The 18,241-nt window shown below is 39.9% G+C and overlaps 1 protein-coding gene across 9 annotated transcripts in view; it reads right to left on the reverse strand.

Moving 5' to 3' along the window:
• Positions 1-3,867: 3,867 nt before the first annotated feature.
• PATJ (PATJ crumbs cell polarity complex component) overlaps positions 3,868-18,241 on the reverse strand; it is a 219,600-nt gene continuing 205,226 nt past the window's right edge. For 6 of the 9 annotated variants that reach the window (XM_073357497.1, XM_073357502.2, XM_073357501.2 and 3 more), the window contains 4 exons: positions 17,823-17,927; positions 11,711-11,817; positions 9,096-9,219; positions 3,868-6,355 (listed from right to left, as the gene is read on the reverse strand). In XM_073357497.1, the coding sequence (XP_073213598.1) occupies positions 6,209-6,355; positions 9,096-9,219; positions 11,711-11,817; positions 17,823-17,927 (483 nt within the window). In that variant the 3' untranslated portion in view covers positions 3,868-6,208. The remainder of the gene's footprint in view (positions 6,356-9,095; positions 9,220-11,710; positions 11,818-17,822; positions 17,928-18,241) is intronic. The other 3 variants (XM_073357506.2, XM_073357504.2, XM_073357507.2) reach the window with 2 other exon arrangements.

An 18,241-nucleotide genomic window follows, 5' to 3' on the forward strand; every position in this document is an offset into this window, starting at 1 on the left:
TGTCTTTTGACCTCCCTCTGGTCATCCCACTGTGCATGCATGCGAGAGAGAGCGAGATCAGTGCTGCCCACTCTCCCAAATAACCCCCCAGTCTCACCTCTGCTCCTCCTGTGGTTCTTCACCCCCACCCCGAGGCCTGGGCGGTGCAGCTCCAGGGCTCTTCACCTTCCCAGGCCGGGCTGCAGGCAGGAACTGGAGAGGGTCAGAGATCTCTATACCCTTTGCTCACAGGAGAAGAGAAGGAGTGAAATCCATCCTGAGCGGCTGGGCTTTTCAGCTCCCTGCTCCCCTCCTGTGAGAATGGCTTCAGGTTGCTTGGGGCAAGAGGGGGTAGGAAGGGGAGGAAGAGAGGTAGAGATGGAGCTCTGCCTGCTGCAGCACTGATTGGTCATTCTGTCTCAGGAGGCAGGCAAGTGGGGCAGACAGCCAACCAGAGGGTTCAAATTCTCTATGGGCTGGCACTCTGGGCATTATTTAGAGGCTGGCTCCGGCCCCAGCCCAAACCCCTTCCCTGACTCCTGCAAAAATCAGGAGCGTTGGCCATACGGGCACCAGGTTCCCACATCACTGTGGTGTCATTTTAAGCGACACATGCTCCATGCAGCCACAGGGATCGTGTCAGATCTGACAGGTCAGCTACATGAGTGTTTGCTTTTCCCTCTCGTGTTACCAGAATCCTCATTCCATAACCATCATGGCAAAGATCATGGTCAGACGTGGGTCCTCAGTAGGCCACAGGCCAAACCCCATAAATATTCATTCAGAATGTGCATTGCCTTTTGTCTGTATGCTCACTGCTGCTATGGCAGGCCTCACCAGATAGTGCTGTTAGTCTTACAAGCTCCTTTTCCTGTGTGAGCAGCATTCACGCTGCTTGGAAGCTGCATTGTTGCTTTGTGATTCAATGCATTTTTTTTATTTTTATTTTTTTTTTTAAGAGGAGCTGTTGCAAGCAGTGGGAGTTTGCTCTCTGCCTTAATCTCTCTAACTACACTTAATTCTCAGGCAGAGTTGCTCCTAGGTGTTTGGGATCAGAGGCAGTGGTAGACCATTAGGGATCCTAAGCGGGAATATTTTGGGGGGTTCCTTTTGCTCCTCACCCAACCCTTAAAAATACTAATTGCATTATTTCCACAAAACAAAAAAGTATGCCAATGCAACACACAGTAATACACTCATTAAAAAGTCCATGTTCAATAAGAAGAACAGCATTTTGCAGGTACTGTAATACTAAATCAGGGCCATCTTGAGCTGCTTGGAACCCGAAGCAATTGTTTAGTCTGCTTGTGCCATCACTGTTTGGGATGACATTTTAGAAAGAGGGGGATGCCTCTGGGATGTTTGTGAACATTTCTGTTCACAGATTGTAAAGAACTGAGTTACACTTAGAAAATACCCAGACTCCATGTAATTGATTCTCTTTCAGCAGGAAACCAACCTGCAAATACCCATCATCTGCTCTGACTGGCCAGAGGGGTGACTTTATGTTTGTGATTTCTAACATTTATTGCCTTTATTAAAGGATCTTGCCATTTGCCACTTACGTTATATAGTTCAAGCTAGCACCCTGCAAGGAGGATTTCCCACAATGTCAAAAGAACGTTTGGGCTTTACATTGTCATGCTATCGTTTATTTCCAACACACACCCTTTCACACAGTACATCTCAAACTGCAGTAAAGGAAATCTAAGATACTAAGAGAGAGTTTTGCAGGATTGGAAGGATGACTCTCATTCACAGAGCAAACAAAAGAGTTAATTTCCTTTTGGAACCTGGGGGGGGAGGGAGGAGGGAGGAAGGAATCATAAGTCTGTATGAGAATGATCTTCTCCAGCTCCACCCTGTGGCAGTTTGCTGAGGAGACTATGTAAGTGACCCCAGCTCTGATAAGAAATACAGTTTCTGTGTAAAGAAATAATCTGGTCTCTGTGTGTGTGTGTGTGTATTTTATTCTATCTAATGCACCCTAGATGAGTTGTACGGGTTTACACACACATTTTTATTGGTGTAACTATTTTGGAGGGATGTGCGATTTTTTTTAACCAATATAGTTGTACCAATAAAACCCTGCATGTGGAGGCAATTGTATTGATAATAAATGTGCCTCCCTGCATGGGAATAAACTATACTGATACTAAGCACTTTTATAGTAGTACACTGTGGCTCATACTGCTGCAACTATTTAGATTGTAAGTTTTTTGGGGCAGAGACTATCTTTTTATTCTGTGTTTGCATAATGCCTAGTTCAAAGGGGTCCCTGTCCATAACTGGGGCTCCTAGGCATTATCAAAGAGTTGTTAATATACCAGTATACTTAGAGCGGTAGAACTTGTGTGTTTAAAAAAGGTCTAAGACCGTGAAAAAGATCCTTGTTCCTTTTAAGCTTAGAGCATTACAATACACTGAAAAGGTCTTGTGTGTCTTTCTCTTAAATGATCTGGATATCACAGGATTGTCCATAATATCAGAGAACAAAATGTTCATAACGGAGAAGGAAAACAATAAGACTGTTTTAAATAGAGTATAAATGCAGCTAAATTAGGGATATGAAGTGTGAAACTGTGGAGAAAGATGATAATGGAATTATACACCAGTGCTCAGTGCAACTGTAAAAACGAATGTTTTATACATGTGTAATGTTAAATTAATTCATTCCAGTCCTTTCAGGCAAAGGTATATTAACTGCTCCATCTCAGCATAATCATACTACCTCAATAGGCTCTATATGTCACACTTCCATGGTGGTAATCACCATTTGATTAATTACGAGGTATTTAGTGGCATTACAGCTCTTCCTCAAGTAGAAGTATAATTTGACACAATCCTTTTATTATTCCCTGTTAACCTAGTGTCTGGAAGTAGACCTTAAACTAGTGTCCTGAGTGTGTGGTTGCAAGAACATCGTTTTATACTGAGCTGTGGGGTCAGAGAGGCATTGACAACTACAAAGGTGACAGAGCCCAAGATCTTTTGCTCCTTTGGGGCCTGGCAAGGACATAGCTCAAGCTGCCCTGGACTGGGGTGATAGAAATAGAAGGGAGAATTCCACCATTTATTTATAATACAGAGTCAGTCTCTTGCCCTTTTCTATGTGATGTTAGTCTAGAAAGTATAAATAGAATTACTGACTGCCCCTGGTTGTGTCACACAGATCACAGATTATTTACCATTCCTCCTACAACTCCTCTGGCTGCCTGGGGAAGCTATAGAGGGAACTGTGAATAAACCATGACCTTTATGAAAATAAAAGCCATGACAAATGAGGATCTTCAGTCCACAGCCATGGGTCTTTTGGAGAAGACCTCAGATTGGTTTGGGGCTGTGGGGAACAGTATCACCAAAAGCTTTTGCAAAATTCCTGCAACCAGGCTTCCTCCAGCCAAACTGGCTCTTCTGCTGAGCAACCACTTTGACCTCTGACATATCCTGCCACAATGGCCAACCTGTTCCCCATTCACACTTCCCTCCCTCCCAACTCTGTTAAGTACTCTGGATCCCAGTATTCCCAACCTGATTGCTTTTTTGGTGCTTCCCTGCTTAAAACTAATTGCTTAACACCCTAGAATAGTTTGCATCAGAGGAACTAGTGTTTTCAAGGAGTATGGATGTGCACAAGATAGCACATCCACACTCCCAAAGTTTCACTCCAAAAGCAATCTGATTGGCTGGGAGGGATGGACTCAGCTGCCTGTCAAAACATTCTCTGATCAGTCCCATAGGTACAGATGTTCATACCCCTACTGGAAAGTAAGTGAGGCTCATTACTGTCAATAGCAAACATTACACCCTGGGATAAAATTTAATATGGACTAGAAGCGAAATTCTTTAAAAGTACCAAAAAAAAAGAAAGAAAAAAGAATGCACAACTTCTTAGTAACTGAATTTTATTTAGAATCTTTGGAAATAATAAAACATCTTGTTTGACTGATATACATAAACATATTATCAGTAAGTTTCATTGGTTTTTTCCCTTGCACAGAAGTAGATAATAATTTTAACAAACCAGAACACCTCGACCCAGACAAGTGTAATTGAAATTTAATTCTAGAATTGGTCCTTTAAATACTGTACTTCCCTTCCCCACATGTTCACTGGTTTATCAATTAGTTGCAATGCAATTTTTGGCAGTAACATACTCAGCACACAGAAAAAGTGCAAGTTACAAGAAGCAATAATATTATCTCAAATCTGAACAATGGGAAGTGCAAAATCTCAGCCCATAAATTCTATATTCTTTATATCAACCATATGTGCATAAGAGATGACAAATGGCCATGTAAAATTTAATAGACCAATGCTGCAATATTTTCAAGTATGCATGTAATGGTTATTTGATCAGAATAGTCATTAGATTTTGGTCATAACCTTGAAAAATTATTTTAACAAGGTGCATCTAAAAAGGTTTACGTAGGTGCATTTAGCTTCGACATACTTGAATGTTCTGGCAACCAAAGGTGGGTAGTTAAAAGTTCTTCAATTCGATACCTCTGGACATTTGATGTGCATCTATAAACAAGATTCCACTAACACTTCATATTAATAAATCAACCAGCACAATGGAAATGAAATCCATTTTAAAACATAAGTCTCTTTCAGGCACTATTTATGGAATACCCACAAAATATTCCAACAAGTTAATGCACTTTGTGATTTGTTATATTTAGAGATAATTTTTAAATGAGAAGGAAAACAACATTTTTAATAAGAGCTCATCATCTCTTCTATGCTTACTACTTTATCACTTGTAACCTCACTTCAATATACTTTTCTTTATACAGTCAGGAGAATATCACATTTTAGCTAAAACATACTGAAGAACAGTAATTATAGGATTTTGAAAAGAAGCCTGGTTTCATTTACCGATAGAAAGGTCTCTCACACAATTGATAATTAAATCAGCTGCCGATTTCAGTACTTTTCCTTGCTGTACCATCATCATCATTAAAAATTAGTCCTCTTAGCCCTACAACACACTGAGGTGCTTTCTGCAAGCCACCAGTTTCCACAAAGTCAGAAAGATTAAACTGCATGGACTTGCATTACCACTTATTTGCTTTACATGTTCACTTGCTAAATCTCTTCGTGGCATTGTACAAAACTAGGTTCTAGCAATCTGAAGCATAGGATACTGGATGGGTGGTTGTTTCTGATAAGTGAAGGTCCCTTTCCCATGCCAGCTGACACCATGCAGACTTCTGGAAACTTGCAAAATGGTTCAGTCTGCCTTCATTTAGCCCTCAGCACTAGGTCACAGCTTACGAGCTTTCACATTAGCTGAATTATAGTACCACATTATGGAGGCAAACTTTGGCCTTTTTAAGTCTAACTGTGGACACTAGTACTGCAATTCAGCACAATTACAAATGCATGTACTGAGCATCTTGGTCATTTCAGAACATTTCTTTTTCTATAAAAAATTAATTAGAACAGAATAAGACATCTTGCTCATGCCACATAAAGATCTTAAAAGACTGTCATGGAAATTTTAAGAGACCTGAAAAAACAGGCCTCCCCCCGCCCTTTTTTGTTTTGTTTTTGTTTTTAATGTTAAAGGCTGAAAATTGATTCATCACAATAATCCTCACTAACTGGCCTGGACCTATCCAGAGAGATAAATATGAAAAGTTAGCATTTGACTGTCAAACTTACTGTGCAGAGCACAAACACTTTCCCAGAGGAGAATCAGATATTTCATCACTTGGAACAGTGGTAATTTAATTATGTTGTTAATGTTTTTTGACATACTTGAAAGGACAATTAGCATAAGTAAATCATGAGTGAGATGACAAGTCACTTAGCATTTATTTCTGCTCATCAGATGAGATCAGATGATGATCTAAATTCTCTTTTGTGTGTGAGCGTTAATTTTCAGTTTCAGCAATTGTAACAGGGATTTCCTACTGATGGGGATAAACTGATGTTTAACTGAAGTAAAACACACACAGTTTATTGAAGTTTTCTAAGTTAACCTTGTTGAGAGGAAACAGAAGCCACAAGATATTAAAGAAGTAGAAAAATTACTGACCAATAAGCTTCATTTATAAGACTAAATGAAACCACAGATGTATGCTAGCCATACAGACAATAGGATTAGAATATATTAATCTTATCTGGAGTTTGTTTTTCATCTCACTCAGGACTGTACATTATTAAAGCAGCTCTACGATGTTTTAAAATAATTGCATTCATCTCCACGGTGCAATGAGATTCATGATAACACTGTTAATGTTACAGATCCTTTCTGGCATTTCAGAATAGCTACAGCTTGCTCATGAGTAACACCTTCCAAAGCTTCTCCATTAACTGCTAAAATCTGATCGCCACGCTTCAATCTGCCATCATCTGCAGCTGCTCCCTGCAAACAACAAAAATGACCAAACAATTTGATATGACTTACTTCTAAATTATTTTTAAAAAATACAGCATGACACTGCTCAATAACATCAATTCTCTTTGTTACCAATTTTAAACCTCAACTCTTTCCTGCAGCCATGACTCAGTATCGTGCTGGTAAATGCTGATGGTATTTGGCAGAGACTTGATGCAAGTGGATGGGAGGGCACAGGGGATTTGCTGCTCTGTTTGTGCCCTTTTCTGGGACATCTGTTCCTCTTCAAGGAAAGGGTCAAGTCTTTGAAGCAGCAGGGCTGTACACTTCCTTTCTTCCTTAGTCTGGTGGCTAGAGCCATTGCAGTCCTCAGTGTAGTAATCTGGCTGGGAGCTCCTGAACCCCTTCTCCTTTAACGGGGCAGAGTCCTTTGAAGGACAGTGGGACCTTTCTAGGACTTTCTATCTTGTCATGGCTCTCTGCAGGGAGACCCTTGCCACTCACCACTTCTGAGTCTGAGCCACCCCTTAGGTAGAAGGGTCTAGCAATGCGTGGTTGAGTTGGAGCATGGCCCCACTTGGCCCTGGTTTCCTTGCTGGGATAAGGAGGTGGGCCACTGGATGAGGGCCTTGTGTGTGCTGTTAGGCTAGCTGCACAGGGTGTGTGCCACAAGGCTTGTTTCGCCTTAGAGGCCTGCTCTCCTCCAGTAACACCCTTAGGGTGAGGGTTTTTTGTCTGCTGGAGAGAGAAACAGCTGAAAGCTGAGAGATGGCTTGACTCTTATATGAGTGGGACGCAACTCAAAGTTACAGATCCCGATTCTCATTTACACAATGGCCCCATTCTACACACTCACTTTAAAGCCCTTTTACACTGCCAAAAGTAGTCTAGCAGGACCACCATGCAAATGAAAGCCAGGCCTTTACTGTTCTGTGTTCATCTGCTTATTGGGAAGAATCCTAACCCAAGCATCTGAACTGGTATAGAAGATCAAAGAGAAAAGTATTTATAGAAACCTGGAAGCTTTTAGTTTTATTTATTTATTTTTTGCTCAGTGCCAAGGGTGGACTTTATTTTCCCTCCAAAAAAACGTAGGTAAAGTTACATAAAACAGAGCAAAACACTGCAAGATGTTCCACTAAAACAACTAAATGTATTGCCGAAGGCATAAGGCTCCCAACGACATAAAAGGCAGGATGCATTATTATTATTATTGTGCAGTAGTTCGTGGATGCATCAAGGATGCATCAAGGTTCATGAATGCATTGATGGCTTTAGGACAGGAAAATGACACTAAACCCCAGGCCTTGTGCCAAAAGCTTATAAAGGCAGTCTGCTCTCCATCTGGGCTGCATCTGATGGGCCTTGGAATCAGTATAAAGCAAACCAGTGATTAGAAACATGCCTAGAGAGTCTATGCAAGAGGTTATTTGAAGGGAAAGACAAAAAGGCATTCTGAAATGTAAGTACTAGTCCCAAAGTCTTTTCTTCTATTGAAATTTGGATTCACCGAAGAGAAAAGCAATTCTAAGTGCCTGGAATACTCTACAAAATCACTGGCCTGAGATGTTTGCGGAACTCCCTAGATATTTATGCAGCCTTACATCAGTCCCCTACCATTTTTTCTGTTCGGTCTCTTCCATTGAGACTGTACCATAAAAGTGACTTTATGCTAACACATCTTTCTGTTACCCATTCCGAATTCAATAGGGCTAGAATTGAATTGAGCCAGAATTCCAGATCTTTACACCAGTGAGTGATGGGGAAATTAGGATGGGGATCTGCACTTCATGGCTAGTCCCTATTTTTACGATAGGCCAAACCAAGATCTTGGATTCATGCATGCCATATCTTTAGGGAAGCTTGAAACCCAATGCAAATTCTGTGGTTCGGTCCATGTTTACACCTTAGCTGCAAGAAAGCAAGACTGTCATGCTGCAGGCAGGAATCATCCTCTTGAACGAGAGCAGAGCACAGGAGGTAAAACCCCCACAGCCACTTTCAGAGCTTTTGAAACTACACCTTTGAAAGTTAAAAAAGGAGAGAAGGGGGAGGCTGTGGTGGTGGTGAGCACTTCCCAAGGGGAAACAGGGAAGTTAAAAATTAATAAAGCCATAGGGCCTGATTCCCCATCACCCTGCCCCTTGTGAAGTCATCTACACCAGTGCAAAGTGTGAAACACTACTGTTGTGATGTGGTAGCATTTTATACCCAGTTTGCACTGGTGTAAGTGACCTCACAACATGCAGGGCAATGGAGAATCAGGCTGACAGCATCTTCCTCTTTCAGAGTCTTTTTTCTCATCCAAGTTGGCCACAACGTGGACGTGAGGGAGCGGCTGACCACAGAGACCTGAGTTTTACTTCTGGCTTTGCAACTAACTTTGTGACCTTAGCAAGATATTTAACCTCTCTGCAACTGTTTCCCCAATGTAAAATGCTACTTATACACTTGTGCACAGCACTTTGAGACCTACAGATAAATAATGCCTTATACAGACTATTTTAAAGACGTTTCCCAAATACATGGAGTAACATGTATTTGCTCAGATGAGGTCTCTCTTTCCACATGTCAGTATAATGAAACAGCAGCTTTTCCCTCATCCTTGCTAGCTGACAGTGAGCTTTGGGTCCAGGCAGTGATGATCAAATCACGCATACCCAGACAAATTGGACACAATTCTTTTGCATTAGACTTATCTGTTCCTAACGGTAGGGTTTTTCTAAAAGATATATGCAAAAAGGAGGAAAAAAAAAAAAAAAGATACCTTGGCAAATATAGTCTTGACATAAATGGGCAGGTCTCCATGGGGACTTCCATATCCCCCCACAATACTAAAACCCAGGCCATCAGAACCTTTCTCCAAAGCAATAATCTTAGGCTGAGGAGCCCTGAAAAAACAATGAATACCACTTAGAAGAACAATATATATCCAGTGTGTGTCTTTTTGTAGAAGGAACACTTTCAAATAGATTCAGACTTTCAAAGAGATTCAAATGGACACCCATTTTCCTTTTAACTGTTTTTCATAAATTTCACATACCATGGCTCTGATCCCATGTTGGAATGCACTAGCATGGACCCATGAACCCAAGTAGAGTCCCATTGACTTCACTTTGTATATACTTATTTTAATAGGATTCAACAAAAGCACATTATCCCCCAATAGCAGATTGTGATTCAGGAGTAAGGCCCACACAGTTGCTATGTGTTTTTAAATACGATTTGCTTCCTGACAGGTCCATCTTCTGTCCCAGTTTAGGAGAAGTGAATTTGCAACATCATTTCATAGCAACACAACATTATCGTCTGACTTCAGAGGCAATGTTTCTAGTGGACAGAACATAACACCGGAAGCCAGAAATTCCTGAGTTCTAATTTCAGATCTATCACAGCCTTATAGCATGGACCAAAGAGTCACAAAGGCCCCAATTTCTAAAGTTACTCTGTGCCGGTTCAGAAGTCTACCAACCTGGAGCAACATGCAGTATTGGGGCCATAATCATTCAGATCTCAGTTTCCCCATATGAAAAATGGGATATTCTTCTTTCTCTCACTGGTGTTTTGAAGCATTATTAGTTCATGAGCACAAGGTAATTTACAGACATAACACACACTGTAAATAGTGCAGCTGAATAAATAGTTTACAATGAAAAATTTATTTGATGGATTTAGTTTTTCCACTTGCTTAATATCTGAGAAGCCAGTTTCTTAGACTGATTCACAGTTTGGAAAAATATTCAATATTTTTTTCTGTATCTGACTCTTTTTTTTTAAACTTTATGGACTGAGAGTATTTGATTTTTTGCTAATCTAAGTTGGTCAAATCAATCTGATTCGTGCTCTTTGACTGGAGAAGTGCACAAGCACTCAATGCAAATATTAGCACTTGCAAGCTTAAAATAGTTCCCACAACTTCTTAACTTCAAGTGAAAACTCCCTTTTTTCAAATATTTGTGAGAGTTCACATTGGCTGGATGTACATTCATGGAAAGAGAACACAAGAGAGGCATGGATGTTATTCATGCAACAATTTGAGATAATATTTGTGATTTTTTTTTGTTTTTCCAGTTAGCGCTAAGCATTATTATTATTGACTAAAGGAACAATACAATGAAAAAGCTAATGGAAGATGGAATCTCTTTAATATAAATGAATATCTTCAAGCTCAGCAAAATGCATGCAAATGCCAGTCTACCACATTTCTTGCTGTGCAAATGTTTTTCCCTTCCTGAAACCCACTTCTAAAGAAACTAGCAGCTTTGTATTTGTGGAAATAGCCTATTTGAGTCCATGTAGGTAATTTATTTACTAGAACTTAATTAATCTTGTAGAGTAGTGATACACTTCAGCTTTAGTGCAGTATGAGGTTTTCTAGCATCCCACTTGTAGTCTGTGTTCACAGAATGTTACTAGTGTCCCCAAACTGTCCTCAGTTTCTTAAAATAAAGAAATAAAAATCAAACAGCAAAAAAGAAGGGCAAAAGGAGCACAAAATGATAAAGGAAAGATTGGAAGGACCGAGGAAAGGTTGAAAGAGCTAAACACGTATAGCATGGCTAAATGTCTGCAACATAATCTTAATTATATCGTAGGGTGAAAAGAAATTAATCTGAATATCACGGAAAATGATCAGACAGCGAGCTCTACCGCAGAATAGTCTCCCAAGGAAAGGGTTGGGAGCTCAATAGCTTGGAATACTTAAATTTTAAGTATTTTCCTGCTAACTGGAGAAAGCACTAGAGAACATATGGTTGAGAACAATGCTGTGTGGTACAGGGATAGACTAAATGATCTTTGCAGGTCTTCTATCTCTAAATTTTGGTGAGTTTATGTAATAAGTGCAATTTGCAGAACATCTGTAATTTAGATATCTATGATTAGATGTTATTGATCTGTATCTGTAATATTCCTTTATGTTATTAAGGGGAAAAAGAGTCAAGGAACAAAGAAAAATAATTTTGTTGCACATTTTGCAACATTTAAATCAACCCTCCGCTTTCTGAAAACCTCTTCTTCTTTAATCCCCGAGATGGTGGATTATTTTGAATTGCAATTGTCATAACTCATTTCAAAGAGGAAGCTGCAAAACACATCAACTGGAAAATCTACGGAGATGTGCTTTTTGGAAATCTATCAAAAACAAAAGCATGAAGATTCACATTTGAATTACCAGATGAAGGCAGGTATGGTTCCAATCCTTGCCAGTAGAGGACAATAATGAGCATTTTAAAGGTGCTGAAAAATTAGTTGAAAAAGAAACGACAAGAGAAGAGAGCAAATACACTGTCCATGCCTGTGCGAGGAGAAGGGAAATGTTTGAGTATCCTTGAGGCAGTACTCTGAACTAGAATACTCCCACATCAAAGAGTGCATACTTACTCTGGATCTTCAGAATGACCATCAAGAGTAGGGGAGTTAAGATTACATCCAGCAGACATGCTCTCTAATTGGCTGGCTATGGCACTGATATTGGTGTCGGCTACAACCTGAAAGTCGGGATGCAAGAAAATGTCAGCAATGGGTCAGACTGCTAAACATCATCTTTACTTATTACAAAACAAACACTGAGTATGTTAAGAAAAATGGCTACTTTTTACAATCAAAACCTCAGATAAAATATTTAATTAATCTTTTAAGTCCTTTATAAATTGAACTCAAATTACATTCAAATCACGGAGAAATTTAAGAGGACCACCAATTTTCTGCCAGGATACAGCACAACACCTTTATTCTAATTTAAGGCCAGGTTATGGCTTCATACTATATTAAGTTTTGTACACGTTCCTGCATTGTGGGTGGAGAGAGGCCAGGTTCCAGGGTCAACAGCAGATGAAGGAACAGGGGGACATAATGGTGCCCCAGGGCTGGTAGGAAGGTCTAAGAGACACAAATGGGGCATGAGAGTGGGTACGAAGCAAAGGCTATCTAAACAAAGACCCTGATCACTGGTGAATCCCAGAGATACAAGCATCCATGAGGCTGAAACTCCTACTCCTGTAGAGCAAAATAACCCTAACCTTCCAAAGGACCAATCTGTTGGAAGCTACTGAATGGAGATCTCAGTTGTTCTTCCCATTCTTCCCCATATCTCTGGGTTTTTTGTTTATTTCTCGTTGGAGGGAGCAAATCTGGCCTTCATTTTAATCCTTCTGCCCCCACAAATTCTAACGTCTCCTTCTCACTCCACACCTTATATCTGGGTAATCTCACCCACAAACACAAATTCAACTACCATCTCTATGTGGACAATTCACAGATCCACCTCTCTACTACAGACCTGTTTCCTTCTGTCCAAACTAAAATCTCAGCCTCTCTCACTGACATCAGCTTGTGCATGTCTACCTATCAGCTCAAGCTCAACATGGCTAAAAGACTGCTCTTAATCTTGCCCTCCAACCCTTCCTGCTACCTCCTTTCTTAATCACCATGGACATCATTGCCTTTCCATCTGTCATTTAGTCTCATATCCTGGATGTCATCTTCAATTTGGACCTCTCTCTAGGCCTCACATCCAGATTATGGCTAGGTTTTACAGATTCTTTCTGCCTAACACCTTTAAGATATGGCTTTTTCCTATCCATCCACACAGTTAAACTCTTGGCCAGGCTTTCATCGTCTCGTGTCTCCATTATTGCAACAAACACAATTTTGACCCGCTGATATCCATTTATGATCCTACTGCTGCAAAGATCATTTCCTAGTCTGTGTCACCCCCTCTTTGCATCCCTTCTCTAGTTGTCTCTTCTCTATCGTACCAAGCATAAGCAATTTTTCTTTGCTTTCAAGGTTCTTTATGACTTATCCCCATCCTACCTATCATCTCTCATTCGGTATCAAAAAATCAGCTCCTGCCTCCAGTCAGCCAATGATGTCAGCCTCCATGCCCCACCTGTTAAATTTTCAAACAAGCACCTTCGTGTTCTCTCCCATGCTGCCCTCATGCTTCGGACAAGCCTCCACAAAACAAATTATTCATTCTCCTGCAAAACCCTTCTTAAAACTTTACTTTGCTGTGAGGCCTACAAAAAACTTGACAACTGTGGGGCTGAAAGCCACCACCTGTCAAGCTGACCAATTTTGTTTCATTGTTTCCTTAGACTCCCTAGTCTGTCAGTATCTATCTGTTGTCTCTTATCTTACACTTAGATAGTAAGTCTTTGGGGAAGGGACTAGCTTTTTATTCTGTGTTCGTACAGTGCCTAGAACAATGGCATCCTCATCCATAACTGGTACTATGATAATACAAATAAATACAACCAACAACAATAGCAGCAAGTAAATTCAAATTGAAACAATCTACATCAACTTTTATTAAAGTTAGTTAAAAAGTTTGCTCACTGCACAAATAATTTGATAGCTAACTATTACTTGAACACACTGCCTAAGTTTTGCAAATCACATGGAAAAGACTCCTGCAACATGTAGGGACAACGGGATTAGTTAAAGACAAAGTGACCGTCTCCACTCGAGAATAATTTTTGGTTCCACAGAACGTTAGTTTTAGATCATTCTCTCTTTGCAGAAAACAAAATGAGGAACTGTTATGAAAGTGGTTTGGGAATCTTCTAAACATTTGTAGCTGCAAGCATGTACATTTCATTCAAATTGAGTGTGGAAAGTGGTTGCTCCCCAACTCCCTCCCTGTCTGGCCAGGCACACTGCTCCTGTTGATGCTCATATTACAACACAAGGAATTGCTGTTGACAGAGTGTCTTTAGATACATGCCAATGACAGGAGTATGCTGCGTAGCTATCATTCCTATTCATGGCCTCATTTTACCACAATTAACGCTCACTTTTGCTTCTCCATAAATGCAGCAGAGGGGAGCACATGGCTCATGGCAGGCAAAGGGACAGATTTTTGAAGTTCAGAAACCCACTCAATAAATAACCAGATCAAAGCTGATGCTCCATGATTCATTCATCAGTGATCAATACCTCCCTCTTCAAAAGGAGTGGATTTTTATGGCTACAAGGTAAGCACAATTTTTAACGTTTTCTAGTATTAGTAATTATGCAGAATATTTAAACAGAAATAAATGAGCTGTATTTTTCTGCTTCTACCTGAAAGCGTGTAAGTAGAGAACACACAGGAAGGAACTTAATACTTTAGATGAAACCAATGACATGAAAGGTGAAACGTAAGGTGAAGCTAAGTTCAAGGATGATTTACTTTCTCAATGAAACAAATTGAAGCATAGAAGGCTTCAACTCAATCCATTCTTTGAATTTCTCTGTTTATATGCCTTGTCTCCAATAAAGTATTTCCCCTTCTTTTCTAGACTCTGTCTGTATTCCTGCAACATATTCTACTTTCTGTGGGCCATGTAAAGGAGCCATGTAAAAATGTGGAGCTCAGAAATGCCTCTCTTCATTATCTAGTAAAGTCCACGCATTAGTGAACAGCTTTTGCTTTTCACTTCCCATGGGTGAACACTCTACTCCGTGATTCAGATGACTCCATGAGATAGCAAACCTGCTTCTCAGCCCCCTGGCCAGGTCAGAGGCAGGTAGCTGGAGCCAGACAGTGCAGGGCAGCTGTTGTGCTGGCTAATGGCATGGAACAGGTGTCCGTGGTGTTTCCCCGTCTCCTGCTGCTGGTGCCCGGGGGCTTCAGCTGCTCCTCAGCATCCAGCCCCCTTTCACTGCGTGTGCAGCCGATAAGAGCCGCCCGGGCAGGTGGAGCTGGCTCCAGGGCTGGCAGAGCCCTCAGGAAACAGAGATTTATAATTTTTGGTTGCACCCTCCCTCAACACAGACAGGCTCGGTGGGCTGCTGAGGTGACTCAGGGGGTGGAGGAGGCACTCCCCCCAGGGCACTGCCCCCCCTCCAAATAGAAATCAAAGTACATCTATGCCCAAGACCTTCCCTCTCCCTGGCGGCCGAAGCCTGGAACCCCACAGGGCTAAAACCCCAAGCTCCCCCTTACCTGGCAGCTGAAGCCCAGAGCCTTGAGGCTCCCCATCTGCTGGCCCTGGAGTTGTTAATAATACTGGGGGGGAGGAAGGGGGGCTCAAAGAAAAAGGTTGAGAACCCCTGTCCTAACCCATCAAACAGTGATTCTTAGTAAAATCATCAAGCAAAAACCAGAATGCCACAGTTTTAATGGGAATTTCATGTTCTAGGTTTCAGGCTCATAATTCATTCCCTTTGGGGTGGTCAGGGCAACGGCAGAAGTGCACATAGTTCAGAAGGTAGGAGCTGGAATAAATTTCTCTACAACAATATTCCAGTAGGGGGGAAAGTTGTCGTATTTCCTTGTTAAATAAAACCCGATGGCAAAATAAATCTATATTCACAAATCTGTGGCAGTAAGAATGTATCAGAGTTCAACAACCTTGTAAAAAGCTTATCTCATTACTACACCTGCAGAAAGCAGATTAATTTAAACTGAAGCATCAAAACAGCAAGAAGGGATGATTGTTCCCCCGAGAACCTAATCTTCCATTTGCAAACTCCTTTAACACCCTTCACAGGGCATCCCGATAATAAGCCTTTCCACCCCAGTGAACATAATTATCTGACCTTTCAGTGCAGTTTGCCATGAGGTGGTCTAACTTGATAATAAATACAATTACTTAATGACACGTCAGTCATGATTATCAGACTGATAGAACTATTCCACTTATATTGTTGTAATAAAAAAAGTATTAAAAAGTACCAATACTTAGCATTAATATAATCATTTCCTGATCATATTTACAGCTTCCACTAATATACCTGAATACTTTGTTTACCTGTCTAATTGTATTTTAAAATATAAAGCAATTTTTTTTTTAATTGTGGAAAAGGACTGCATTGTATTGAGAATAAAAATACAAAATGTGTAAGAGAAAGTAAGCAAATTCTAAGCTATCTAGCAGTTGTGAATGTGAGATGAAAAAACTTCAACTTCTGTATACTAGGACCATTTTCTAAAAAGAAATGCATATTACAAAAATGCTTTCTTTTAAAACTGAATATTTGACAATATGCTTCATTAGAAATCTTAATCTTTAAAAATACATAATGAGCTAGTATTTTTTGCACTCCATCTAATATCAGTACCATTTGGTCTTAAATCATTCTTCTTCATATTCTAATTTGTGAACAGAGTGGATATCAAAACAACAGTACTGATTGGCAGCAACAATATGAGAAACAAAAGAATTTAACACGCAAGATCTGTAGTTGGTGTAAATCCACGTAGCTCCAATTGACTTCAGCTGCAGAACGAGCTCAACTACCACCATGTCACCAGTCCAAGAACAAATATAAAAGAGAACAAGCTAGTCCAAAACACTAGGAAGAAACTGAATAATCCTGAACTCAGTTTTAAATGTTTATTTTAACTTTGTTGAACAAAATAAGAAGCGTAAAAATCTATTAAGATTTGCTTTGCCATAATATTAATAATATATTTTAGAGGGTTTTTTTTAAAAAAAACTTGGTTTCTAATTTTTATAGTAATTTTACGCATCAGCACTACTTTGAACCTCCTCTTTGGCGTTTATTTTCCCCATTTCTTTGTGTAAAGATTAAGCTGGGTTTGTTTGTTTTTTTGATCCCAGTAAAAAAAATAAAAATAGACCAGTAGTAAGTATAATAGTGGGGAACAATTAGACCACTAAATGACAGTATCTTTCCACCTTTCTGCTGATTTACAAACACTTAAGCAAACAACTGCACTTTCCTTTCAGTTTCAAGGTTGAATATTTAGCCTTATATCTAGCACAACTGGAGTAAGTTGCTTTAGATCCATTGAGTTCAATGGAGTTACTCTGATTTACATCATCTGAGGATCTGACCCAACAGATTAATTTGATGTCACTGCACTATTTATCACAAGCTCTCTTTTTGAAATTTTCTTTGTAGATTTTTGTATCCAGTATTTTCCGCTTGGCAGGATCAAGTTGTGTATATTGGAGACATAGAAGAGGGCTGCTGTAATAAAAAAAAAAAAACCTACACGTTCTTCAATAGTGTTTTTTCCCTTCCAAGATTACTCTTAATTGCCACATTTATCAGCTGTGTACCCAAGTGCTGTAGTTTGGTTGATAGTCAGTCCTACACACTAATATATTGAATTGAGATGTAATAATTTATACCAAACACAACTAGAGTTTTAGGTTTTTTTCACTTTCACGAACAAGGAAATTAACACTTTGGACAGCTCAGTCCCAGGCTAGCAGCACAAGAAAAGGAGTCATTCCATGTTTGTAGCTAACTTTGAAAAAAAGTGTTAGAAGCTAAAAGCTTTGTTGCTTTATCATGTGTAGCAACAAGTCGTTTTGTTCCCCATGTTATGCTTTTATATAATCACACTCACAGTCTGTATGGGTGGCAATAAAGAACTTTTGAATGAAAATAATAATTTATTGCTTTCATCCTGTGTAATTCACATCAAGAAGCACCCCACTGCGCTGTGATGTCTTGTGCCAGTGATGCTTAGTCTTTTTTGAACACCACTTATCTACCCTATTGCAGCTGCATGTTCAATTTATCACCATACCTGCAGGATAATGCTCCCATAAGCATTCTTTAGGAGATTAACAGCATCAGCATGAGACAGCCCATCCAAAGGTTGCCCATTAATACTGACAATCCGATCTCCAACCTAAAAGTACAACAGTAATGGAAAATTACTAGCATTAAGGAAAATTAAATTTAAGGATGCTTAAAATTCCTTATGAACTTGGCACTGCACACTCATGCTTCTCATATACAGTATGCCTTTTGTGAGGATTCTGTATTTCCACTGATCATTCAGCATTCTTCAGAGGAAGGATAATGCACGTTCCTTAAAAATAACAGCCCAGATAAACAAAGAGGGGTCATACTTGCAAATGTAAGCAATAGACTAAGGAGAATGACATTAACAACCAACCATTTCCATTCCACATGGAAAGGCCACTTGCATGTCCACGTACA

Source organism: Lepidochelys kempii, chromosome 8 (assembly GCF_965140285.1).
Source record: "Lepidochelys kempii isolate rLepKem1 chromosome 8, rLepKem1.hap1, whole genome shotgun sequence".
In the NCBI taxonomy this organism is placed as follows: domain Eukaryota; kingdom Metazoa; phylum Chordata; order Testudines; family Cheloniidae; genus Lepidochelys; species Lepidochelys kempii.